We start from the raw sequence: 27,023 nt of genomic DNA, 5'->3' as shown, positions 1-27,023 counted from the left end.
ATGGGACTACAGCCCCCAGCATGCCTTGCGCCCAGTCGCTCTAAACTAAAGCTCTGTAGAGAACTACATCTCCCATCATCCCCGGCGCGGGGCATCTTCCTTTGGGCGTCACGGCTCCACTTCCCCCGTTTCCTCTCAGTCACGTGCGTAGGAATCCCCTCCCTCTCTGCGGGTGACGCGCAGAACCTCGGCAGCCAATGGGTGTTGAGCATCGCAGGCGAGGCGACGCAGTCGAACGCTCGGCGGAGGGAGGGCAGGACGGGCAGGCATGGCCCTGAACGGCGGGGGAAACCCCTTCGAGGGGGAGACGGGGAATCCCTTCCAGGTGCGTCTGGCGGGGGGGGGGGCGCGGCTTCTCCTCCCCTCCCCCGGGGTGGTGATGCCCATTCCGGGGTAAAAGGGGCTCTTTACCCGGATACGGACCGGGGACTCGGGGAGCAGGATTTCCCCTGGGGCGTTGAACTCGTTGACCGCCTGCCCGTTGTCTTGAGGTGGGGGGGGGGTCCTCGTAGCTTACCTGCCCCCAGTCCCTCTGGGGGGTGAGCAGAGGGGTTGTAACCTTCCACTCCCCTCCCGTGGTAAGTCCGAAGTTGGGAGTAAGTCGGCGCCTTCTTGGCTTTCCGTTTTGGGTTTGCTTTTGCCCCTGGTACAGTGGTACCTCGGGTTACAGACGCTTCAGGTTACAGACTCTGCTAACACAGAAATAGTACCTCGGGTTAAGAACTTTGCTTCAGGATGAGAACAGAAATTGCGCTGTGGCAGCAGGAGGCCCCATTAGCTAAAGTGGTGCTTCAGGTTAAGAACAGTTTCAGCTTAAGAACGGACCACCAGAACGAATTAAGTACGTAAACAGAGGTAGCACTGTACTGCGATTGCGGGGTGCTGGTCTGTCTCCCATCCCAAACCACTGACCCCCCCCCCCTTATAATAAACCAACTTGAATATAATATTGGAGAGGTAGGTAAGCCCCTCCCCACATAATCGATCCCAAGACGCGGCACACGCATACTATTTGAATGGCAGTGCCCCTCAAATATTTTATTGGGGAGAGGCCTAAGGGACCTCAGGCCCCTATGAGTTGGCTCCTAGGAACCACTGTCTGCTGCTTCCCCCATCCCGACCCTTCAGAAGCGACTCTTCCTTCTGGCGACTGTTGGCAGAGCGAGAGCGAGATGTCAGTCAATTGTTGTTGTCGTTTGCTGCTGCTTTGAATCTGGTGGTCAATGGATCCTTTGTAGCCGAGCCTGTAGGACAGGCTTAATTTTTTTAAATTACCCTTTATTGGTGGAATGAAGGCCTCTCTCTCCTCTCCCGTCTCATCAGTTGGGGTAAGAAAGACTTCATCTGGCTGGATTTGCTGTCTCCATCTCTGTTTAGTCAACCATACTATTCTAGAACGCTGCAGTGTTTGTGTCTGCCCTGCCTTAAAAATAAATTAAAAATCCTCAGGAATAACTGGAGGCTGCCTGTTACGGAGCTAACCGAGCCCCAGAATAACTGAGGGTCTTTACACATACAGTTCCCATGGTGCCTTCGTTTATCTCCACCTCCTGAGAATTGCTGCATTCTGTCCTATCTCCTAAATAAACCTAGTTGCTCGCCCAGCCCAGATCTCTTTGGATAATTGGCCGCTTGGCTTCATTCTAATTGCCTCTTCCGCCTTTCAACTCCAAGGCTGTGAAACTCTTAAGGTTTGGCCTGGTCCACTGCGTCACTTATATCTGCTAGAGATACCTAGGATCTGAGGTGGGGTAAACTATTGTCAACTCGATAAGGTTATTAACCTTGGGGTTTTATCGTATGAGACCCAAAGCACGTGGTTCCTTCAGAGTTGTAGGCCTGTTGTTGACTATCTTTTCAAGTGTGGTCGTTTTTTATTGTCAAATAGTGTCTTCTCCAGACTGAGAAATATTTTTGTTACGTTGGTCATCTTGCACGTTGTCTTCCTGTCCCTTCTACTGTTCTTTGGGCCCAACCCAACTTTTCTAAGCAAAATGGGTTGCCTAACCTCCATAGGCAATGAGTAACTGCCTGGGTCAATATTTATCCTTTGGTCAAAAGAGAGGGGTGTGAACAGTGCTTGGAGGTCTTGCTTTCCACAAGCCTTTTTCTTTAGGGAAGTTTTTAATGTCTGAAGTTTTATTGTATTTTTTTTTATTTTGTTGGAAGCCGCCCAAAGTGGCTGGGGAAACCCAGCCAGATGGGCGGGGTATCAGTTATTAATTATTATTATTATTAATCATCATTATCATCATTAAGCCTCTGTGGGGTGCTATCTGTGGGTGCTCAGAGGTACTCTTGTCCAGTGTTAGAAATTCAGATATATACAGTGGTACCTTGGGTTACATATGCTTCAGGTTACATACGCTTCAGGTTACAGACTCCAATAACCCAGAGATAGTACCTCGGGTTAAGTACTTTGCTTCAGGATGAGAACAGAAATCGTGCTCTGGCGGCAGCAGGAGGCCCCATTAGCTAAAGTGGTACCTCAGGTTAAGAACAGTTTCAGGTTAAGAACGGACCTCCAGAACAAATTAAGTACTTAACCCTAGGTACCACTGTAAGCTAAGCGCCAAATAGCTCCTTAAACCACCAAAACAGAAGGTATAGTTGCCAATTTGGGGCAAGACTGCTCTCAAGCCTTATTTTTCAAATAATGGACTGACTGTGATTGATTCTCAGCTAAGCATCTGACTAGTTCAGATGGCAACCTTGAGATCGGTTAAGAGCTTAGAGAACTGAAAGAAGAAAAGTCTTTTGGCCCAGGGACAGCCCACATGTATATTGGCTTATTTCGACCTCTTTTTCTTAATGGTGACACAGGCCATTCATAACGCTGGGATATTCCTCACAACCGTGATCAGGGCAGCCGGGTGGGCTAAGTAAGTGAAGACAAGCGACAACAATTCACTAGAATGTCATTCGCTGTTCCTGCCCAGGCTGGCACAGAGAAAAGGCATTGTGGTTTTAGAAATGCTTTCTGGTTGTGCAGGAAAAAAATATAACTGACAGAATTTTACAGGATGGGTTATTAGTGTGTGGAAACAGTCCAGGTCCAATGATTCCCAGATGGTAGAGATGCCAGGCCCCCTCCTGGCCCCCAGACAGCCTCACTTGGTCACAAGTGGCCAGTAGCTTGGTGCAAAATGCACCTAGCTCGTTTTGAACACTGTGCACTAGCAGAGGTCTACCGCACTAAGGTCCTGCTAGTATATGTTCCAAAAGGCAACTGGTTGTAGAATCATAGAATTGGGAAGAGGCCTCAAGGGACCTCTGTGTGCTGGGCCTGAGGGTAACCCGTGAAACACGGTCCAGGACCAGTCCAGAATCCGAAGGCTCCGCTGGGAGTCAGTCCAATAGGGCCAAGGTGGGACATGAGGCAGGAAACCAGGCAAGGATAGCTACAGGATCTAGCACACAGCAATGTTGCTCCTGCAACTTGGGGCGGGGTCCGACAGCCTTTTATCTTTGTTGGGGTATTGGCCGGTCCTGATCCCCCGGCGACTCACCTCCCTGTCTCGCCCGAAGGCGAGCACTCCTCCTGCGAGTACTCAGGTCTCTCCTTCTCTCAGACCTCAGTTTCTGCAGCTCAGGAGACGTCGGTGGGTGACTAGACCCAGGGGCCGCCTCAGCCTCCCCTGACCCAACCGGTAGTGGAGCAGCTGTAAATGATGGCCCAGCTGAAGGCCGTGAGGTACGGTAATCCCTGCAGGCCCCTGACTCTGCCCAGCTGGTGTTTGTTGCAAAAGAACCAGTCCAGACTGAAACTCTTCAGGATCAGGCCCCAGACTTGGTTCAGATGATGCCTGAGGCAAAGGATCCGGTGCAGACTTTAGTCTCCTCTGGTTCCGAGTCCGAGCCCAAGTCCCAGGCCATCACACTCTAGTCCTGCAATGCAAGGAACCACAGCTAAAGGATCCCTGCAAGATGGCCGGCCGAGCTCTGTTTGCAAACCTCAATGAAGGGGTGTCTGTTCCACTGGTTGGCCTCTGTGAGAATAGGATGTTGGACTTAGACGAACCATTAGGCTCAATCTGGCGACGCTGTTGACAGAGGCAGAGATTTCGAGCATTCTCCTCCACATCCTGCCCATCGCAGGAAGCCATGCGAGAGCTGAGCCGCCCTCTTCATACAGGCTCCGAAGGCAAGCTTCAAATCAAAACATGTAGCTTTAGAGCGCCTCATTTCGATGCTCCTTTCCCACAAGGTTTTTTCCCCCCTGCAGAGTTACAATAAGAGCAACTGGCCAGCATATAAGTGATTAAAACACAGGGCCTGCTTTGCGAAATCAGACCCTAAAGCCCATCTGCTTCAACATCCTGTTTCCAACAACAGCTGGCCGGAAGCTTCCAGAAAGCCGACAAGCAGAGTGGGGGGGGGAGAGCACACCCTCCCTCCCCTCCCAGCACACAGAGTATTCGGAGGTAGACTTCCCCAGCAGATGGGGGCTCCATTCAGCTGCAATCACAGCGAACAGCAAAAAGATATTCGGACTGAAAGTGCTAGCGTATTTTGTTCCTAAAAGTTTTTGCAAACCACAAAAGAAACATAGGAAGGCAGCGTACAAGGGAATCCTTAAAGCATCACAAACATTTAAGATTATGAAATTCAGAATGAATGAATCATATTAATTCTCGCTGGGTGAAGCAGAAATGTTTTCTGCAGAATTGCAGGTGCCTCTCTGCTTTCAACAGGAAAAAGCCTTCCAGAGAACTGACACCAAAAGCTTTGATTCATGTAGGCTGTACTAGATGAATACGACTTAACTGCGCAGAGGTCAGGTGGTTTCGTGGGATGATCTCAGGCGATCAGGGGGTGATAGCCATGCCACACATTCAAAGCATTCCCCCACCCCCTTCCTTTATGTGGAATTGGCAGGGCACAATATGCCTCCCTTTGACCACCTTTGCATCCAGCGGAGTTGTGCCACGAAGCATGAGAAGATTCGACAAATTTGCAGAGGATAACTTTTCCAGTGGCTACTAGTCACTAGTTCTAACCATAAACGGTGCTGACTAGCAATCTGGCGGAATAATAATAATAATAATAAAGAAAAAAAACACCACCACCACAATGTATCACTAGCCAAACATCTCTATCTGGAGATACAGTGGTACCTCGGGTTAAGTACTTAATTCGTTCCGGAGGTCCGTTCTTAACCTGAAACTGTTCTTAACCTGAGGTACCACTTTAGCTAATAGGGCCTTACGCCGCCGCTGCGTGATTTCTGTTCTCATCCTGAAGCAAAGTTCTTAACCCGAGGTAATATTTCTGGGTTAGCAGAGTCTGTAACCTGAAGCGTCTGTAACACGAGGTACCACTGTACACCATGATGTTGAAACAAGAAGCTGCATTGGCCCCGTGGGGCCTGAGACACTTTCACCCCACTGTCTCGCGAGCAGGGACAACACAGCTTGTTTGTGCTGCTCAGCTGGGAGGGGGGGCATTAAATTGCGAGCCCTGCATTTTGCACCTGGCTATCGGCCACCTGCAACCAAGTGAAGATGCCTGGGTGTCAGGATGGCGCCTGACGTCTCCACCATCTGGAGGTGCATAACATTCCCAGTTTGGGTCCCCCAGTAACTGCCGTTCAGAGGCCTGTTGTCTTAGATGCGGCAGCCAGACTGCTGGCTGGGAGCGGCCGCCGAGACCATATTACACCGGTCCTGAAAGACCTACATTGGCTCCCAGTGTGTTTCCGAGCACAATTCAAAGTGTTGGTGCTGACCTTTAAAGCCCTAAACGGCCTCGGCCCAGTAAAGCTGAAGGAGCGTCTCGACCCCCATCGTTCTGCCTGGACACTGAGGTCCAGCGCTGAGGGCCTTCTGGCAGTTCCCTCCCTGCAAGAAGCGAAGTTACAGGGGACCAGGCAGAGGGCCTTCTTGGCGCCCACCCTGTGGAATACTCTCCCATCAGATGTCAAGGAAATAAACAACTATCTGACTTTTAGAAGACATCTGAAGGCAGCCCTGTTTAGAGAAGCTTTTAATATTTGATGAATTATTGTATTTTATTATTTTGTTGGAAGCTGCCCAGAGTGGCTGGAGAAATCCAGCCAGATGGGCCGGGTATAAATAAGTTATTACAGTGGACCCTATGGATACAAACTTAATTCATCCTGGGGATCCATACTTACCCCCAAAAATCCATATCCAGAGGTACTGCTTCTGCGCATGCACGCCGCGCAATAGAGCACTTCTGCGCATGTGCGCGTGGCGAAACCCAGAAGTCTTTGCCTTGTTCGTAACTCCGAAGGTACCATAACCTGAGGTACCACTGTATTATTATTATTATTATTAAGACTAGGAGACACTGAGAGCCATTTCCCAACTTCGGGTCTTCGGGTGTTGTTGGACTACAATTCCCATCATGGTGCAGTGACCATGATTTATGGGAATTGTAGTCTACCAATATCTGGGGATCCAAAGTCAGGGAAGGCTAGTCTACCGTATCAGTCACTGCCTCTGACTGCAACACCTACACCAGTTCTTGAATCTAAGCGCAACTTCTTTTGTCTTCTCAGGACCCCGCCATTGTACAGCACAGGCCGACGTCGGATTACGCCACCTTGGATGTCTACAACCCTTTTGACAACACAGCGGTAGGAGGGCTATTCTTTTATTACACCAGTTTCGCTGTTGCTTCTTTTTACAGGGTGAGGGAAAGTCTCCGAGGCCCAGTTTGCAGCTGGGCTGAGATTGCACTCGGCGTACGGGGTGCTGAGGGGAAACTCTCCAGAACTGGTGTGCCTGTGAGAGAAATTGCAGTGTCTCTCTTTACACGGGTGCATGGTGGCCGGGGTTCTTTCGAGGCCGTCAGGGCAGCATGTAGGGAGCCCAGAAGCATGTTAAACTATGGAACTCCCTGCCACAGGAAACTGCGATGGCCGCCGTCTTGGAAGGCTTTGAAAGAGGATGAGGCAGTTTTTAGCTAATTGCTAAAAAGCTAATTGCTAAAAACTGGAGAAAAGCAACTGTCCCCCCCAAAAAATGGAATGGCAAGACAAACTGTTAGAGGATATTGAACTGGCTAGATTAACAGAGGCAATTAGATACCACACTAGACAAGAGTTTCAAAAAGCATGGGGGAAATGCAGAGAATCCTTGACAAAACAGTGTCCTAAAATACATACCTGAACTTGTTTTGATTAATGTCCGCAGGAGACTTTGTGGATATTTAAGTTGTAACTAGAAAATTTTTGATAATTATTCATAAAGGAAACAGCTTATAAGAAGTAAATAAGGAGGCCAGATACAGGATAAAGGAAGTCTTTTATTTGGTTGTTTGTATTTTTGCACGTTATGCTCACTGTATGTTATGTTCATGTTTAATAAGGGTGGATTTCTGTATTGGGGTGGGTGGGGTGTTTATGTTATTTATGTTGTAAATAAAATTTCCAATAAAAAATAATACCGTATTTTTTGCTCTATAAGACTCATTTTTTCCCTCCTAAAAAGTAAGGGTAAATGTGTGTCCATCTTATGGGGCGAATGCAGGCTGCGCAGCTATCCCAGAAGCCAGAACAACAAGAGGGGTTGCTGCTTTCACTGCGCAGCTATCCCTCTTGCTGTTCTGGCTTCTGAGATTCAGAATATTTTTTTTCTTGTTTTCCTCCTCCAAAAACTAGGTGCGTCTTGTGGTCTGGTGCGTCTTGTAGAGCGAAAAATATGGTAAATAAAAGAGGATGAGGCAAAGAGGTTGAGGGGAAGGCTGCCAGTACCCTAACTAGCCATGGCGGCTATTCTCTGCCTCAACAGTTGGACGCAGGAATGCTTTTGAATCCCAGTTGCTGGGAACCGCAGGCTGGGAGAGTGCTCTTGGGTTCGAATCCTGCTTGAGGGTTTTCCATTGGGGCATCTGGTTGGCTGTGGGAAGAACAGGATGCTGGACTAAGTGGGTCATTGGCCTGATCCAGCAATCAGGCGCATCTTATGTTCTTACGCTCTCCCCTCCGCAGCAGCTGCCCCCTCCGTACGCTGCCCCTCCCTCGGCTTCACCGGCCCCCCTTGCGGCACCGCCGGCTCCTGCCTCGCAGCCCGCCAAGAAGCCAAGCCCCACCGAGCCCAAGAATTATGGCTCCTACGGCACTCAGGTAAGGGGAAAGCGCCTGCGTTTTAGCGCTCCTGGGTTCGAGACTATAAATCCAGGGTGGTCGCTTTTTATTGTACGTTCTTATTTCCGTTTCTTGAATCCTCCAAAATGGCTTCTGTTTTCTGCATGAGTTTGTTTCCTCGCTGCATGGCTTTTGTGACAGAAGTAACAAAAGAGGAATTTAAATACAGTGGTGCCCCGCAAGACGAATGCCTCGCAAGACGGAAAACCCGCTAGACGAAAGGGTTTTCCGTTTTTCAATGCGCTTCGCAGGACGAATTTCTCTATGGGCTTGCTTCGCAAGACGAAAATGTCTTGCGATTCTTGAGATTTTTTTCCGCTCCCCACCCCCTTTTTCTAAGGCGCTAAGCCGCTAATAGCCTTTTAGCAGCTAATCCGCTAATCCCTTAAGCCTTTAATAGCCGCTAATAGCGCTAATCCGCTAAGCCGCTAATAGGGTTGCTTCGCAAGACGAAAAAACCGCTAGACGAAGAGACTCGCGGAACGAATTAATTTCGTCTTGCAAGGCACCACTGTACAGTGGTACCTCGGGTTACATACGCTTCAGGTTACATACGCTTCAGGTTACAGACTCCGCTAACCCAGAAATAGTGCTTCAGGTTAAGAACTTTGCTTCAGGATGAGAACAGAAACAGGACATTCCTGGGCAGTGCAAATTTCAGCACCAGTCAGAACTTGTTATCGCTTGGAGCTCTGCGCTTCTAACATCTACAATTTCCACTTTTGAAAAGGAGAAAAATCAGCGTTCTGCAAGGTAATCTAGATTCTGTGCCAAAAGGGAATCAGAAGCTGTGTGTGCACTGTATAGTTAAAGCACTGCTCCCAAAGAATGCTGGGAAATGTAGTTTTTTAAGGGTGTCAAGGATTGTCACTCCATGAGGGGGAGACTACAGTTCCCAGGATTCTTTGGCGGGTGAGGAATGAGCTTTAAATGTATGTACACAGCCCCAGAGTTAAATATTATGTTAGAATTGTTTCTAAAGCTGGTAGGAATGGATATTAAGGACCCCCTCTCCCCATATGAACCGACATGGAGTCTGTGTTAGTCATCTGAGGCCATTATTTGTGTTCTTCCTCCATGAGAGGTTGGGGGGGGGGCAACATGCAAAAGGGCCTTTTCTGTGGTGGCTCCGTGTTTGTGGAATGCTCTCCCAGGGAGGTTTGCCTGGTGCCTTCATTATATATTTTCTTCTCTCAGGCCTTTAAACAATCTATGGCCTTTTAAAGTGTGTGTGGGGGGGGTATTTTTGTTTTGTTACTATGTTATTTATTTTTGTGTTTTTATATAGTAAACTGCCCCCTGTTCTTTGATGAAGGGTGGTATAGAAATAATAATAATAATAATAATAATAATAATAATAATAATAATAATAAATGAAGAAATGGTGGTGAAACTTGCACTCTGATTCCCCAAGAATGCTGCTCATCTGCCCTTTTCAGCTTGTATTCCTTCAAGCCAATCTTCAGGACTAGCAACTTTTCATTGTGTGGGTTTTTTTAAAAAATGAAACTGGTATTCTTATAATGCTGCTTTCTGAGGCCATCGCCACTTTCTCTGGTTACGTGATGTTGCGCCGGCCAACGCTTTCTTAACCGGAATGATGGTTCTCCGAAGCTTGGCTTCTTTTTTTAACAAAGATCCATTTTGATTCACTGGCAAACTTCGTTCACGTCAAGCAGAAGGCTGCTTTTACAAACTGTAAAGAAAAAAGGAAATGAACGAGTGGGGGGAAAGAAACCCAGTTGCTTTCACTTCTCGGAAGACTCTTCGAGTGGGAGTTAACCTCTGAGAGATATCAGACCTCTCTCCCTGTAACACTCCCAAACCACTTCCCTTAAAGAAACAGCACACCGTTTCCATAGATGGGTTACAGTGCAGCTGCATCGGCCGATTAGAGACCTTCTGATATACCGCAGGCAGAAATTGTTTGTTTGTTTTCAATGCAAAATTACAACAAAAATTACAAACATAAAATCCAAAAAACAAACAAACAGAAGCAAAGCAAAACAAACAGAAACCAAAAGGGAAAAAAACACACCTACAAAGAAACTCCAGGTGAGGTCTGCTTTGGTCAGGCCTCACCTGGAGTACTGTGTGCAGTTCTGGGCACCACAGTTTAAGAAGGACACTGACAAACTGGAACGTGTCCAGAGGAGGGCAACCAAAATGGTCAAAGGCCTGGAAACGATGCCTTATGAGGAACGGCTAAGGGAGCTGGGCATGTTTAGCCTGGAGAAGAGGAGGTTAAGGGGTGATATGATAGCCATGTTCAAATATATAAAAGGATGTCACATAGAGGAGGGAGAAAGGTTGTTTTCTGCTGCTCCAGAGAAGCGGACACGGAGCAATGGATCCAAACTACAAGAAAGAAGATTCCACCTAAACATTAGGAAGAACTTCCTGACAGTAAGAGCCGTTCGACAGTGGAATTTGCTGCCAAGGAGCGTGGTGGAGTCTCCTTCTTTGGAGGTCTTTAAGCAGAGGCTTGACAACCGTATGTCAGGAGTGCTCTGATGGTGTTTCCTGCTTGGCAGGGGGTTGGACTCGATGGCCCTTGTGGTCTCTTCCAACTCTATGATCCTATGATGCTATGAAATAGCAAAAACAAAAGCACCAAATATAAGCTCCAAATATCACCTTAAAACACTGCAATCGGAAACGGAAGGCTTGAATTACAACGGGTGGGCGCAAATTAGCAGTGCAACAGGAAGCACAGGGGGACTCAAAACGGAGCACATTCAGCTTCCGAAATAAAGTTCAAAAACCGGAACACCTACTTCCGGTTTTGCAGTGTTTGGGTTCCAAGTTGTTTGAGTACCAAGGCGTTTTGAGAACCAAGGCACCACTGTATTGATACGCATTTTACGGTTTACTTGTGAGCTGCTTTGAGCATATACATATGGAAAAGTGGCATAGAAATTTAAATGATAATTAAAAAATCAGTTGGATGAAAAATAAACCGTATTTTTTGCTCTATAAGACTCACTTTTCCCCTCCTAAAAAGTAAGGGGAAATGTATGTGCGTCTTATGGAGCGAATGCAGGCTGCGCAGCTATCCCAGAAGCCAGAACAGCAAGAGGGGTCGCTGCTTTCACTGCATAGCGATCCCTCTTGCTGTTCTGGCTTCTGAGATTCAGAATATTGTTTTTCTTGTTTTCCTCCTCCAAAAACTAGGTGCGTCTTGTGGTCTGGTGCGTCTTATAGAGCGAAAAATACGGTACATATAATAATATAATAATAATAATTTATTATTTGTACCCCGCCCATCTGGCTGGGTTTCCCCAGCCACTCTGGGCGGCTTCCATAGAAACAAAAAATACAGTAAAATATCACAGATTAAAAACTTCCCTGAACAGGGCTGCCTTAAGATGTCTTCTAAATGTCAGGTAGTTAGTTATCGCTTTGACATCTGCTGGGAGGGCATTCCACAGGGCGGGTGCCACTACCGAGAAGGCCCTCTGCCTGGTTCCCTGTAGCTTTGCTTCTCGCAATGAGGGAACCGCCAGAAGGCCCTCGGAGCTGGACCTCAGTGTCCGGGCAGAACGATGGGGAAGGACTGTCCCTCCTCTTTCTCTCCTGCTGATTTTTGTCTTGCTTTCCCCCTAGGAGTCGACTGCGGCAGCCACGGCGGAACTGTTGAAACGGCAAGAGGAGCTGAACCGCAAAGCTGAGGAACTGGACCGGCGGGAGCGGGAACTGCAGAATGCTGCACTGAGTGGCGGAGCAGGTATAGCCCACCCTGGCAGTAATAAAAACCCTGACCTCACTCTGGGGGTGTAGTGATCTGGGGCCGTGGGGGGAGGCTGTGCCAAAGGCCACGACTGTTTCCTGCAGCAGGGTCTGTCGCAGAGTTGCCCGGTCAGCAAGAAAGGGGAGCTTTTTAGCCACACGCTCCGGTTGAAGCCCCTCAGAGTGAAAGGAGGGGAAATCAGCCTCTGAGGATGGGCTCCTGGGCTCAGTCTGGAGAAAAAAGAGGAGGTTGTTTTGTAGGCTGATGTCAGGGAACAGCCATCGGAGCTGGAGGCGGAGAGAAGGCTCCAGAGGGATGCCGGAGAGGGTCCCAGTAGGGAGAGAGGCAGCCCATCCGCTGGGGAAGGAAATCAGCGTAACACCAGTGGAGAAGGGGGGCAGATGGGGGAATCGGAGAGGTGGCTCCAGGACTCATCGCCGGAGACCAGCGGAGAGAGTACGGGTACTCCGCTGCCCACACCCTCCCTGCACAGAAGACTTCCGTGCAGGGAGACTAGGAGGAGACTGGGCGTCAAACAGCTTTTATGCTGGAAAAGGTTCAAGAAAACGCCCACTGACGGATTCTGCCAGCGACTGAGGCAGCCACGGCACTTGATGCTGTCCAGACAGAAAGGGTTCAACCAGGTAACCTAGCCAGGAGTGGCGGCAACTTACGCACGAGCAACCCCTAGAACCATTACAGCTGCAAAGCGAAGTGTTTAGGAACACCGAAACCACAAGGTGCTTCAGTTTCAAGAGAACGACATGCGAGTTCTGTTACGTACAGTGGTACCTCTGATTGCGAACGGGATCCATTCCAGAGGCCTGTTTGCAACATGAAAAGAACGCAACCTGCAGCGGCGCGTCTGCGCATGCACAGGTTGTGATGTGCTGCTTCTGCGCATGCGCATTACATCATTTTGCATGCATGCGTGAGTGGCGAAACCCGGAAGTAACCTTTCCGGTACTTCCGGGTCGCCGTGGGACGTAACCTTAAAAAACGTAACATGAAGTAGACGTAGCATGAGGTTTGACTTTACAATGGAAAAGTCTACTTTTTCGTGGGACCAAGACAGTCGACTGCACGCACATCGACGGGGCGACCAATCGTCTGAACGCTTGCCGACAACAAACGGCAATTGCCCGCCCAATTGCCGCAGCAGCCAATAGCCTGTTGAACTTGTCGCAACAACAAATCACCCGTCAAAACGCTACTAAAGAAGAAGAGTTTGGATTTGATATCCCGCTTTATCACTACCCAAAGGAGTCTCAAAGCGGCTAACATTCTCCTTTCCCTTCCTCCCCCACAACAAACACTCTGTGAGGTGAGTGGGGCTGAGAGACTTCAGAGAAGTGTGACTGGCCCAAGGTCACCCAGCAGCTGCATGTGGAGGAGCGGGGAATCGAACCCGGTTCCCCAGATTACGACACTACCGCTCTTAACCACTACACCACACTGGCTCTCACTGACAATCTCCAGCTTGCGGCAGCCACCAATCGCCTGTCCGACCACATCACTATCCATGTATAAGATGACCCCAATTTTTAAGCTTAGTTATTGAAGAAAAAAAAAACCCTATTCTTATAAATGGAAAAATACAGTAAGTTACTCTGAAAAAAAAATATTGGAGCACTCCAAATCATTTGCCCCCATGTAGGTGCACAGAAAATAGTAGATCTAATTGATCTGCATGGTGGAGATCTTCATGGACCGTTGTGAGGTATTATTAGAGTATTATTACATAATCTTAGAGGGGGCTTGGCTGTGAGTATCGTGAAAGGACCCTGAATTTGCCACTTGCCTCACTCTTGTTTTTCTGCTTTTGGATTTGCAGCCCATCAGAACAACTGGCCTCCGTTGCCTTCCTTCTGTCCGGTGAAGCCGTGTTTCTATCAGGATATCCCTGTGGAGATTCCCGTGGAATCACAGAAAACGGTCACGACCATGTACTACCTCTGGATGGGTAAGTCCTTGAAGCACAGGGCAGCGGCAGAGGAGGCCATGTCTTGCAGGCAGAAGGTTGAGTCCCCAGCAGCCACAGGGGGAATTTAGAGCAGGCGGTCTTTATCCAGCTGAATCAAGTCAAAGGCCCATCATTGTTCAGCGTCCTCTTTCTCACAAGGGGACTTGAGGGCAACAGCAACTGTAAATCTCAAAACTTTATACAGTGGTGCCCCGCAAGACGAATGCCTCGCAAGACGGAAAACCCGCTAGACGAAAGGGTTTTGGAGGTGCTTCGCAAAACGAATTTGCTATGGGCTTGCTTTGCAAGACGAAAATGTCTTGCGATTCCTGGGGTTTTTTCCCCCTCCCCCCCTTTTTCCCAAGCCCCTAAGCCGCTTAACAGCTGTTCGCTAAGCCGCTTAACACCTGATCTAAGCTGCTTATCAGCTGATCTAAGCCGCTTATCAGCTGATCTAAGCCGCTTATCAGCTGATCTAAGCCGCTTATCAGCTGATCTAAGCCGCTAATAGCCTTTTAGCAGCTAATCCGCTAATACCTTAAGCCTTTAATAGCCGCTAATAGCCTTTTAGCAGCTAATCCGCTAATCCCTTAAGCCGCTAATAGCCTCTAAACCGCTAATAGCGCTAATAGCACTAATCCGCTAATGGGCTTGCTTCGCAAGACGAAAAAAACCGCAAGACGAAGAGACTCGCGGAACGGATTCTTTTCGTTTTGCGAGGCACCACTGTATACCACTGAGACACAGTTGATCATAAGGAAATAATAATAATAGTAAATAAATAATTCATTATTTGTACCCCGCCCATCTGGCTGGGCTTCCTCAGCCACTCTGGGCGGCTTCCAACAAAGATCAAGAATACATTAAAATGTCACACATTAAAAACTTCCCTGAACAGGGCTGCCTTCAGATGTCTTCTAAATGTCAGGTAGTTGTTGTTCTCTTTGACATCTGGTGGGAGGGTGTTCCACAGGGTGGGCGCCACTACCGAGAAGGCCCTCCACCTGGTTCCCTGTAACTTCGCTTCTCGCGCGCGAGGGAACTGCCAGAAGGCCCTCGGCGCTGGACCTCAGCGTCCGGGCAGGATAAAGGTCTGAAGTAGAGGATATAAAATGCAACACAAAAAATTGAAAATTAGAAACCGGTTGACGGGATGGAGGGAAGTCACGAGCTCAGTAGAGCAAAGAATTTATTTGTTTTGTTATTGGTATGCTGAAAGATTGTGTTAAAAAAGAAGTTAATAAAAATAATATTAAAAACAAACAACTCTCCCCACTTGAGGTTCATGGCAACTGGTAATTCAGAGTCATGCTACCTCTGACAGTGAAGGGAGAACGTAGATAAACTAGCCTAAGGCCACTGTGTCGATGGGGATCCTCCTCACATGCTTTAGTTAATTTGTAGGTTCAAAACAGGAAACAAACATCCACCTGAAGAAGCGTTCTGTGTGCCCTGTAAGCTTACACTCACGGCATAAGTACAAATTAACTAGGAAACACAAGCCATCTCATTTTTTGTGTGTGTGCTTTTAAATGCTATTCAGGTGTTTTCACTGAATAGGGGGTACTGATTTGTTTTTTAAAATATTTATATTGATTGTGGGGTGTTTTGGTTTTTTAGTTGTATCTTTTCAAATTTCTCCTCTGTGCTGCCTTGGGTTCTGCACTGTGGGAGAAAGGCAGGGTAGTAAACGAACCCAAGCCACAAATAAATAAATGAGCAGCCTTTGATTGCACAGCTGAATTAAAAGGAATGGTTAGTCTTAACTCTGTACAGGGCAGAGAGTGGGGTCACAGCTGCGTCCCGACGGAGGGCTTTAGCTTTCGCCCCCCACCCTGTGACTGCAGTTTGTGGGGGCCGCCTTTGCCCCTCTCTCTCCGCTTCCTCGAGATCAGCTAACCCATGTCGCCTTTCTCGTCCCCACAGCCGGCATTGTGACTCTCTTCTTCAACTTCCTGGCTTCCCTGGCCTTTTTCTGCGTGGATTCTGGGGGCGGCTCAGGCTTTGGCCTGTCAATCCTCTGGGCCTTGATTTTCACGCCCTGCTCCTTCCTCTGCTGGTATCGGCCCATGTACAAGGCCTTCAGGTACGGCGGGAAAATGGGCGTGCGGCTGCGAGGCCCAATGCTGCCATGGAGCGGGGTAACTTGACGGCAGGCAAATTGGGCAGGGATATTTGGGGAGTTGGTTTCTGCCGCCTAAGGAATGAGGGAAGTTTTGGCCCCACCTGAATGTTAACTGGGCTCACAACTCCCTTCAGTCCCAGCCAGCCTAGTCAGGGGAACGCCACATTTTGAAGAGCAAAAACGAGGATGCTACGACGACTCTCATTTTTAAATAGCTCTACTATATGTAGAAGGGACGCGGGTGGCGCTGTGGGTTAAACCACAGAGCCTAGGACTTGCCGATCGGAACGTTGGCGGTTCGAATCCCCGCTACGGGGTGAGCTCCCGTTGTTCGGTCCCTGCTCCTGCCAACCTAGCAGTTTGAAAGCATGTCAAAGTGCAAGTAGATAAATAGGTACCGCTCTGGTGGGAAGGTAAATGGCGTTTCCATGCGCTACTCTGGTTCGCCAGAAGCGGCTTAGTCCTGCTGGCCACATGACCCGGAAGCTGTACGCCGGCTCCCTCGGCCAATAAAGCGAGATGAGCGCCGCAACCCCAGAGTCGGTCATGACTAGACCTAATAGGTCAGGGGTCCCTTTACCTTTACTATATGTAGGCTATAGAAGCTGTGATCTGTTGCTGAGGGGAGGCAGGAGAAAAGAAGAAAGCAAGTCTTCAACCACCTCTTATGTCTATGTCTCATCCAGAAGTTATAGCCAGAGACAATTTGGCAAATATTTTAAAAATCCACCCAGACAGAATTTTTACCCCTGTAAAAGAGGATGTGTCCTGGAAAAAGGGGACACATGGCAACCCTGATCAGCAACATTTGAAGGGTCAACAATTCCTGATTCTTGTGGACAGAGTTTTATATGGATATTTTTTACTGTCTGGTTTTATGTATGACTAATGTGAACCACGCTGACATTTATTTATTTCAATGGAACAGCAGTATCTAAATATTCTTATAAATAGACACAGCCCAGTTACAGCAACAGGGTCCTAACTCTTCCTTTCTCTCCTCTTTCAGGAGTGACAGCTCTTTCAACTTCTTTGTCTTCTTCTTCATTTTCTTTGCGCAAGACGTGGTGTACGTTCTCCAGGCCATTGGCATCCCAGGCTGGGGGTTCAGGTAAGGGCACCCTGTTCTTCGCTGTCTCTGAGGCCTGCAGTCTTGTGACTTTAATTTATTACCTTCCCGTCGCCCTGAGGTCCCAGGGCAACCTAAAACAATTGAAACACTTATGCTGAAAGCAGTTTAAATCAACTGGTGATCACAGAAATCTGGTGATCACAGAAATTTTTAAAGTGTGGTGGAGTCTCCTTAGTGTGGTGGAGTCTCCTTCTTTGGAGGCTTGACAACCAGATGTCAGGAGTGCTCTGATGGTGTTTCCTGCTTGGCAGGGGGTTGGACTCAATGGCCCTTGTGTTCTCTTCCAACTCTATGATTCTATGAAATAAGGCGGATCCTAGAAATATATGTCTCGGGCGTCAAAAGTGTTGGGATTTTATATCTCACCAGCTGCAAAGAGCAGCTAGATGGTTGACATGTGATGTCTCTGAGCGTGAGACAGAAGTCTCTGCCAGTTCTCTTGTAATTGGAGAGTTACCGTATTTTTTGCCCTATAGGACACACTTTTTCCCCTCCAAAAATGAAGGGGAAATGTGTGTGCGTCCTATGGGGCGAATGCAGGCTTCGCACACCTCTCCGCAAGCAGCGGAGAGTTGCCTGCATGCTGAAGCCTGCGCGCGCTGAGCTCAGCGCGTCCAGGCTTCGCGGACCTCAGCAAGCAGCGGGAGCCAGCACTGGGCTCCGACGGCTTGCAGAGAGCTGCCTGTTTGGGGGCTGGGGTCGGGGGAAGCTCGGGCTTCCCCCGCCCCAACCCCGCGCGTGGGGGGGGGGGAAATAAATTTCCCCCCTTTATTTCCCCCCAAAAAAAACTAGGTGCGCCTTATGGGACGGTGCGTCCTATAGGGTGAAAAATACGGTACTTTTGCTTCTGAGTCGAAGTGTGCGTCGAGTCGGAGACTCTTGTGTTTGCTGCTCAGGAGAGCAGTTATGCCTGTAAGAGCTGCTTATACAGTCTTAATAAAGTAGTGAGTAGACTACGGCCTGTCTCTTTCTTCTGTGATGGGATGCCAGAAGATTAGTGTGCTCCTCTCAGGATGGAGGGGTCGCTTATTACCGGTCTCTCTGGACTGAGGGAGGATTTCAGCCAGAGAGTGACCACCGGAGAGAAGCCCCGGTGTCTTGGGAAGTTGGCACCCTTCCTGGGGGCGTTTTCCCAACAAAAAGTCCAGGGATATAAAGGAGGCACACCTTCAGCACTCGCGGAAAGCTGTATAATGAAGGTACTGGTTTGCGTCTCTGTGGGGAAGGAACTTCACAGCTTAAGGGCAGGGCCACAGGTTCGCCCACAGCCGAGGAGGGGCGCCTTCTCTTTTTAAAAAAATCTATTTTATTAAAGGTTTTCAACTGAATATACCATGAAATTCAAACTAAGCGAAAAAGAATAAGAGAAAACAATATATCAAACAGGGGGAAAAACACCAAAGAGGAAAAGAAATGTACATTAATGATAATCCTCATATGATCCTCAGGCAGTCGTAACTTGGTTGTCGAACTTAATCCGTTCCAGCAGTCCGTTTGACTCCTGAAATGTTTCAAAAACCAAGGCACAGCTTCCAAGTGGCTACAGGAGCTTGCTGCACTCAATCGGAAGCCATGCCGGACATTCAGCTTCCGAAAAACATTCGCAAACTGGAACACTTGCCTCTGGGCGGGTTTGCGGCATTTGGGAGCCAAAACGTCCCAGTACCAAGGCGTTTGACAACCAAAGTACAGCTGTATAACACAAAATTATAAATATATCTGTGTGGCCCTCGGTTACCATTTTATCTTAATCTTCACACATACAGAGAGCTGAATTCTCCCATCTGGGAGAGCTTGCCTTTCCTCAGCCTCCCACCCCGAGAAAACCCACTCTGACCGGCCTCTCATACAGGCCCCTTGCCCGTCTTTCTGTCAGCTCAGAAGGGCGCCTTCTCAAAGCCTGGTTGAGCCGGCTTCGGGAAGGAGGCACGAGAGCCCTGACAGGGTCCTGTCTCCTTCCCAAAACCGGACAAACATTTTCCAGGCTTCGGGAAAGAGTTATGGCATGGGTAGGCAAACTAAGGCCTGGGGTCCAGATCTGGCCCATTCGCCTTCTCAGTCTGGCCCGCGGACGGTCCAGGAATCAGCGTATTTTTACATGGGTAGAATGTGTGCTTCTATTTAAAATGTTTCTCTGGGTTATTTGTGGGGCACAGGAATTCGTTCATTTTCCCCCAAAAATATAGTCTGGCCCACCACAAGGTCTGAAGGACAGTGGACCGGCTCCCTGCTGAAAAAGTTTGCTGACCCCTGATCTAAAGCATGGGTAGGCAAACTAAGGCCCCGGGGGCCGGATCCGGCCCAGTCGCCTTCTAAATCCAGCCCGTGGACGTGTTTTTACATGAGTAGAATGTGTACTTTTATTTAAAATGCATCTCTGGGTTATTTGTGGGGCATAGGAATTTGTTCATTCCCCCCAAAAATATAGTCCGCCCCCCCACAAGGTCTGAGGGACAGTGGACCGGCCCCTTGCTGAAAAAGTTGGCTGACCCCTGAATTACGGGGGCTCTAGGACTCTGCTAGAGCTGCACGACTCTTTCCCAAAGCCCCGCTTTAAGCCGGTGCCACGAGGGCTGTGAGGAGGGCATCAAATGTTGACCTCACACAGGGCAGCCATATTATCATGGTCCGCCCCTGCCGCCACAGAGAAGGCTCTCTCCTGGGCCGCCACCACCACCCAAGCTTCTGAGGGCAGTGGAAGAACCAAGAGGGTCCCTTCTGCTGATCTTAACACCCAAGGGGGTCTGCAGGGAAGGAGGCAGCTTTTCAGGCAGGGCTGGTTTTTTTTAAGCCGGAACTTTCCGGAACTCTGTTCCAGCCATTGGACGCCATTGCCATTCTGAAGGAACGAGGGAAGGTGTTGACAGTCACTTCCGGCACCTCTTCTTCTAGAAAAATAGCACTGCTTTTGGGAACCCCAAGCTTTGCATCAGAATGAAATGTGGGGGGGGGGCCCTAATGGATTTGGGGGACAACAGCCCAGCAGCAAGGGCTGAGGAAACTCTAGGCACCATAATTCTGACTGGGAGCGAACACAAAATTGGGTGAGGCAGGAAATGGGGTTGCTCAATCAATCAAATGTATAATTACAGTCAACTGATCATGGAAGAAGTGCAGACGTTTAAAAAATGGGGGGGGGGGAATACCACAGCCATGAAAGAGCGAAGGTGACAAATTAGGAGCTAACTGTCTCAGTGGGTGTAAAATAAGTTACACCTCTCTGATCTATGGCCACCTGATTCATAATAGATAATAGATGAGCCTCTCAAGGAAGGAGTTCAATAGTGTCTTTAGGGATGGACCAGGAAACTGGCTCCTAAGGGAATAAGTTTAGCGTTCTCTAACCCTTTCATAATGTGTACAATAGGGAAAACACGTGAGGGACTGTTTCAAGCTCTTAAGTGTTTGGAAAGGCAGCACTGATCTTTGAAGGGAAGTTTAGCAAATCTGCCGTCTGGGGCTTTGCGGGGAAAGTGTTAAAAATGTGCCGAGCAAGCAGAATTCGTGGAACGGAAGCAGTCCATGCTTTTATTTATTTGGACATTTCATATACAGTGGTACCTCGGGTTAAGAACTTAATTCGTTCCAGAGGTCCATTCTTAACCTGAAACTGTTCTTAACCTGAAGCACCACTTTAGCTAATGGGGCCTCCCGCTGCCGCCGCACCGCCGGAGCACGATTTCTGTTCTCATCCTGAAGCCAAGTTCTTAACCCGAGGTAATATTTCTGGGTTAGCGGAGTCTGTAACCTGAAGTGTCTGTAACCTGGAGCGTCTCTAACCCGAGGTACCACTGTACTGCTTAATTGCAGAGTTCTCTTAAGCAATGTACAAGGGACACAATACAACAAAAGCAAAAATTGGTCCAAACTGTAAAACTGGAATTCAATTAAAATGCCTGCTGGATTATTTTTTAAAAAAATAGCAAAAAAAGATTGATTGATTGATTGATTACATTTTTATACCACCTCTATCTTCCAAGGATCTCAATGTAGTATATGTGGTCCTCCTCTTCTTCCCTGTTTCATCCTCACAATGACCAAGTGAGGTAAGGTTAGGCTAAGAGATGGTGACTGGCCTCCTTCTTTAAACTCTTATTATTTGTTTTTAAAATGGTTTGCAAGTTGCTTTGTGCGGGGGTGGGGTGGGGATACAAATAATAATTACGTTTTGTGGCTGTTTTTAGGGGAGATTTTCTTTATGCCTAAAATTGCCGGGTTGCACACAGTTATCAACTGCCGCCCCCTTGCTCATGGGCACTGATCCTTCTTTCCCCCCTCTCAACTGCAGTGGTTGGATCGTCAGCCTCACAGCGCTGAAGCTGAACACTGGGGTGGCCATTCTCATGATGCTGGTGGCCACACTCTTCACGGTCGTTGCCGGACTCGGCATCATCATGCTGAAGCGGGTGAGTATGGCAGCTTCAGGTTGCTGAGCTCCCAGTCTGTTTCTCCTTCCTTCCTTCCTTCCTTCCTTCCTTCCTTCCTTCCTTCCTTCCTTCCTTGAATGAATTTATTATTTCAGTCACAGACCAGTTCCAGCCCACATACAATATCAAGGAAGTCATAAAACATGATGGGGTACATTTGCATTCGCAATTAGGTATAATACAGACAATACAGATATAGCAACAGTTAAAAAATATATACAGCGGTACCTCGCAAGACGAATGCCTCTCAAGACGAAAAACTCGCAAGACGAAAGAGTTTTTTGTTTTCTGAGTTGCTTCGCAAGACGGATTTCCCTATGGACTTGCTTCGCAAGACGAAAACATCTTGCGCCTTTTTTTTAAAACCGCCAATGCATTCCTGTGGGAAACCGTCAATACACAGTGGTGCTTCGCAAGACGAAAAAATTCACAAGACGAAAAAACTCGCAGAACGAATTAATTTCGTCTTGCGAGGCACCACTGTAAATTAAAACTTAATCATTAACATATAACCTAAAATTATCATTTAAAACCTTAATCATTATGGTAGCACAGCTTGTTCCCTCCCTCCCTCCCTCCCTCCCTCCCTTCCTTCCTTCCTTCCTTCCTTCCTACCTTTCTTCCGTGGCAACTGGCCATAGATTTCTTGTGGTTTTGTGGCCACATTTGCACCACATTACAGGACACCAATACCTCAATGACCGCTTCTTTCCCTATGAACCTGTCTGGACCCTGAGATTATCTTCTGAGTCCCTTTTTTGTGTGCCTCCTCTATGAGATGTTCTGAGGGTGGCAACACAAGAACGGGGCCTTCTCTGCAGTGGCTCCCCGCCTGTGGAATGCTCTCCCCAGAGAAGTTCGCCTTCTTTACACACTTTTTAGGTGCCAGGCAAAAACATTCCTTTTTAACCAGGCCTTTGGTTGATCTGCTTTACATCCTATGCCCTTTTAAAATGGGTTTCTTTGTGGGGGGGGGGGCTATTGGGTTGTTGTTTTTTTATTATGTATTTTGTGGTTTTATATGTTGATTTTTTTCTGTGAACCGCCCTGAGACCCCCGGGTATAGGGCTGTATATAAATTCAATAAATAGTGCTCACCTGAGGATCTTAGCACCTGTGCAGGTAGAATTGGAAAGGGACCCTGAGGGACATCTAGTCCAACCCCCTGCAATGTGGGAATCCTGTCCGCAGCCATCTGTGGGTGGGCTCGAACCACCAACTTTCTTGTGGCATGGAGGGAGTTCATGTCCATCACCTGGCCGACACCATCTAGGGCAGGCACAGGCAAACGCCAGCCCTCCAGATGTTTGGGACTACAATTCCCATCATCCCTGACCACTGGTAGGGATGATGGGAATTGTAGTCCCAAGCACCTGGAGGGCCGGAGTTTTGCCTATGCCTGACCCTAGGGCTTTTATAGGGCACAGCCAGCACTTTGAACAACCAGCACAATCTTCATGGAACTTTGAAGTGTCAGGCATAGCTCTAATGGCTTTAGCCCAAACATAGCAGAGTTTTCCTGCACAGCGAAGAAGCTAGTTGAGGTGGAAATGACTAGTCAGCTAGACTCAGAATAACTATTTACAGGATTTATTAAAAGGAAAAGAAACCAGCAGAGTTTCTGCATACAAAACAAAGCAAAATAAATCCTTTCTTTCTCTCTCTCTTAACCATATACAGCACTCCTACTCCTAACACACCTAACACACCTAACACCAAACTGTGCTAGCATTCCTAGATAACAGAGTTGAGTGCTGGTCGTTAACCAATCAGAGTAAGTAGTTTCTAGGTCAAGCAGACCTTGGCTTTCTGCCAAGAGTAAATTGACACTGCCTTGAGTTAATTGTGTGAAGCCAGAATCTGTAAGTTTTCATGAGAATCAATTAACAGAAACTGAACAAATCTCTGGTCTATCTCTCCTCGCAGATCCACTCTCTCTACCGCCGCACGGGCGCCAGCTTCCAGAAAGCCCAGGAAGAGTTTGCCGCCGGCGTCTTCTCCAACCAAGCAGTGCGCACGGCGGCCGCCAACGCAGCGACCGGGGCGGCGAGCAGCGCTTTCCGGCCTTCGTAAAGGCGTGCGTCTGTGCGCGCGCATGTGTTAGGAATCTGCCGCTGCTCTTCCTCTTCCGGCCCCCTTCCCGACCGGGGTGGGGGCAGCTTCGACCGACAAGCCGAGTTGCACTTTCTCTCTCCTTCTCTCCCTCGTCGGAAGTCCTTCCTGTGTGTGCTGATTTTAGAAGGCTGTGCTCTCCCTGCCCGCCCGCCCGCTCCCGTCCTTTCACTCCTCCCCCCACCCCCCCGTCGCACCACCACCCAGCATGGAATCGGCAACCGCGCCTCATCTCCTGCAACCGCAACCGTTCTGCGAGAAGTTTTGAACCTCTTCGCCTCGGCGCCGGAGATTGCAGCAGGGGACCTCTCTGCCTTTTCTCCCAAGGCCGCGTGGAGGAGGAAGGCCTTGCTAGGAGCGACTCTTCAACTGCTGAAGCCTCTTCACGTGCCCCACCCCTCCTTCAGCTTAGCCCAGGTGGGGTGAGGCGAGGGCACTTTCCCAGGTTCCCCAAATTTATTCCTTTGAGCTGCAACCATGGGCTGCCGGATTCTCGCATCTCCCACAATTCTCTCTGCCTCCCTTGCTTCCTGATTGGTTGCCCCCCTTAAATGGCAAGGGGCTCTGATGCCTCAAACGTCTTCCCTGCTGGTGGAAAACAGAGCAGGGAGAAATACACTGGCAGTATAAGGTGTCCTCCTCCTCCTGTTTGGTGCAGAGGGGTGCTTCCTGAACCCCTGTGTGTGTGTGTTTGTGGCCCCCTCTGCACTGTGCATTTAAAGCAGGATCACACCGCTTTATAAACAGTCATGGCTTCCCTCCCAAAGGATGCTGGGAAACTAGTCTGTCAACGGTGCCAAGCCCTGTTAGCAGGCCTTCTTTCCCCTCACACAGTTATTCGAGGAGTTTAGCGATCGGTCCCTCTTCCCAGGGAACTCTGGGAATTGTAGTCCTCTCATGTGTCATAGCAGCTCCTGGTACGCTTAACAAACTACGGCTCCCAGGATTCCTTGGGGGAACCCAAACTAGCTGCTTAAAGCGGTATGGCACAAATGTAAAATGTATATAGTGCAGATTGGGGGCCTGTGAGTGTGGGTCCGTCTGTGGGAGAAGAGGCGCTTGGCTCTTTCTGCAGTGCCCTCTTTATTAGCTAACTGCTGCGCTCCGAGCGGCCATGCTGCTGCTGCTGCGCTCCCTCTCTAGGCTCTCTCCTCCACCAAGTTTATAAGGCTTGTTCTTGCCGGTGCTGGCCACTGGAGGGTGGTGTTGGCCTACGGAGTCATCTGTTTTATTTTAGTAAATAGAACAGTACTGGGTTATTTTCCCCCCCACCCTTGTCGTCGTTGAGCTCAACTCTTGTGGGTGATGCCACATAATTTCATCTCCATGACTTCTGTTTTCCCCACATGGCCTGTAGGTGGGGAGCTCTGTGCCCCAAATCTTTGTACCCCAACTCTCCCTTTTCATCCATTACAGCCCTGCCTTATCTTTCATGTTGTGTGTCTTCATTTTTTAAAGTGGGGGTGGGGGGCTGATATAAATAGGTATCTGTTTTGGGTTTGGCACCCTTTTAGAGGTTCCCCAGCACTCCCCGTTCCTTCTCTGCCTCCAGATCTGAGGGGGGAGCCTGCACCCCACTATCCGAAATCCGCTTAAAATGGTCTATTCCTTCTTTTCGTCCCCATCTGCGCTCGCCTTATTCTCCTGAACCATGGCTTAAGGAAAGGAGACAGGTGAGGGTTGGGGGTCTGAGGCCCAGCCAGCTCCCCTTCCTCTCCCTGTGCCTCGAAGGCCTGCTTTTGTGGCCTGGGATGCTCTGAATAGCAAAGGGCACCTGCCGATTCTTCTCCCCCTGATCTCGGTTTCACACCTGTGCTCTTTCTGTCTCTCTTTCTCTCAGCTCCTGCCGGTTCCAGGTCTCAGCCCAGAGGCTTTAGATCCTCTCTTCCGTGGCTCATTCCGTTTGTTTGACCCCTGAAGGCAGACCGCCCTTCTCCTTTTCCCTGCGTCTGAAATTACCGGGTCTGTGCTGCGTAGCCAATGTTTCCCTGACCCACTCGATGCCCTTCCTCTCCCCCCATCTTGGACTTTCTTGTCCGTGCGTGCGTGGTTCTTCCTCCACCCCGACTTTTTTATTATTTATTTTGCTGTGCCAAATGCAAGATGACTTAACAGAACTTTATTTAAGGAATAAACTACATTTTAACTCGCTGGTCTCCTGGACTGATGTATAAGGGGCTTCACGGGGACGGGGGACCATATTGCGTTAGCTTTCCTGATTGTAATGCCAGCACTTCTGTCCCACCACCCTAACAACAACAACAACAACAACAACAACAACAATTTTATTATTTATACCCCACCCACCTGTCCCGCCACCCTAACAACAACAACAACAACAACAATTTTATTATTTATACCCCACCCACCTGTCCCGCCACCCTAACAACAACAACAACAACAATTTTATTATTTATACCCCACCCATCTGTCCCGCCACCCTAACAACAACAACAACAACAATTTTATTATTTATACCCCACCCATCTGCCTGGGTTTTCCCAGCTGGGTGGCTTACCGTACAGCAAGTTGTTTCTCTGCAGAAACCCAAGAAGCCATTTTTATCTGTTCTCTTAAGCATCATTTGTTTGTTTGCTAAGACGCCAAATGCACGCTCAGCAAGTTTTCAGTTTCAACAACTTGAGTTCATCTGACGAACAATCTTCTGAGTATGTGAGCCCACCTAGAGATCTGCATTGATCGTTGCAGTACAGTGGTACCTCAGGTTAAGAACTTAATTCGTTCCGGAGGTCCGTTCTTAACCTGAAACTGTTCTTAACCTGAAGCACCACTTTAGCTAATGGGGGTCTCCCAATACTGCTGCGCTGCTGCTGCTGCAAGATTTCTATTCCATAGCTGTCACCCTTCCCTTTTTTTGCGGGAAACTCCCTTATTCCAGCGCTGTTTCCCGCTGCTTCCCGCAGCTATCCCGGATTGTTAGATATCCCGTAGTAGACGGTCCCCAGGACAGGCGAGGCTGCTGATCCCTTATTTTTTAGGCTGCTGATCCCTTATTTTCAAATCTGAAAGTTGACAGCTATGTTCTGTTCTCATCCTGAAGCAAAATTCTTAACCCGAGGTACTATTTCTGGGATGGTGGAGTCTGTAACCTGAAGCATCTGTAACCCGAGGTACCACTGTACATCCCTGGCGACTATTATTGCATAATTCTAAGATTTAATGTGTAATCTTGGAAGGTTGCGGAATACTAAGAAGAGGTTGTGACTTAACCCCGAAGGAGGGGCCCTGGCCTTCTGCCTTCGCTAGCTAGCCCACCGCTGCTTCAGAGAATCCCCACACATCCGAAAACCCCAGAGAAGACCTTCCTGGTCCCACAGGGTGTTGTTGTTGTTGTCAGGCGGATCTGAGCCCTGCTGGCATCGATTTCAATAAATAAGACACTTTGGGGGGGGGGTGAGGC

General features: G+C 48.7%; 1 protein-coding gene across 5 annotated transcripts; it reads left to right on the top strand.

Moving 5' to 3' along the window:
• Window positions 1-179: 179 nt before the first annotated feature.
• SCAMP3 (secretory carrier membrane protein 3) lies at window positions 180-25,751 on the top strand. 5 transcript variants are annotated; one of them, XR_014506136.1, is made up of 10 exons: window positions 180-325; window positions 6,524-6,601; window positions 7,961-8,092; window positions 11,720-11,840; window positions 13,678-13,806; window positions 15,733-15,892; window positions 16,941-17,042; window positions 21,352-21,469; window positions 23,417-24,019; window positions 25,443-25,751. XR_014506136.1 is itself a non-coding variant. In XM_083418616.1 (10 exons), the coding sequence occupies exons 1-9, from the start codon at window positions 269-271 to the stop codon at window positions 23,561-23,563; spliced, it is 1,047 nt and encodes a 348-aa protein (XP_083274742.1). In that variant the 5' UTR covers window positions 180-268; the 3' UTR covers window positions 23,564-23,567; window positions 25,443-25,751. The 5 variants fall into 5 exon arrangements, 3 of the variants coding, with proteins under 3 accessions (XP_083274742.1, XP_083274743.1, XP_083274741.1); XR_014506137.1 differs by having other exon boundaries at window positions 7,958-8,092; XM_083418616.1 differs by having other exon boundaries at window positions 7,958-8,092; window positions 23,417-23,567.
• Window positions 25,752-27,023: the final 1,272 nt, after the last annotated feature.

This window comes from Podarcis tiliguerta (genome assembly GCF_965153285.1).
Source record: "Podarcis tiliguerta genome assembly, chromosome: 16".
Lineage (NCBI taxonomy): Eukaryota > Metazoa > Chordata > Lepidosauria > Squamata > Lacertidae > Podarcis > Podarcis tiliguerta.
Note: the sequence above shows the minus strand (reverse complement) of the source record. Positions and strands in the feature narration are given on the sequence as shown.

Excerpts from the sequence above, each read along its gene's own strand:
- SCAMP3 (XM_083418616.1), top strand. The coding sequence starts at position 269 with ATGGCCCTGAACGGCGGGGGAAACCCCTTCGAGGGGGAGACGGGGAAT. Across the intron at positions 13,807-15,732 it reads CATGTACTACCTCTGGATGG|CCGGCATTGTGACTCTCTTC; the intron begins GTAAGTCCTTGA and ends TCGTCCCCACAG. Across the intron at positions 15,893-16,940 it reads CCCATGTACAAGGCCTTCAG|GAGTGACAGCTCTTTCAACT; the intron begins GTACGGCGGGAA and ends CTCCTCTTTCAG.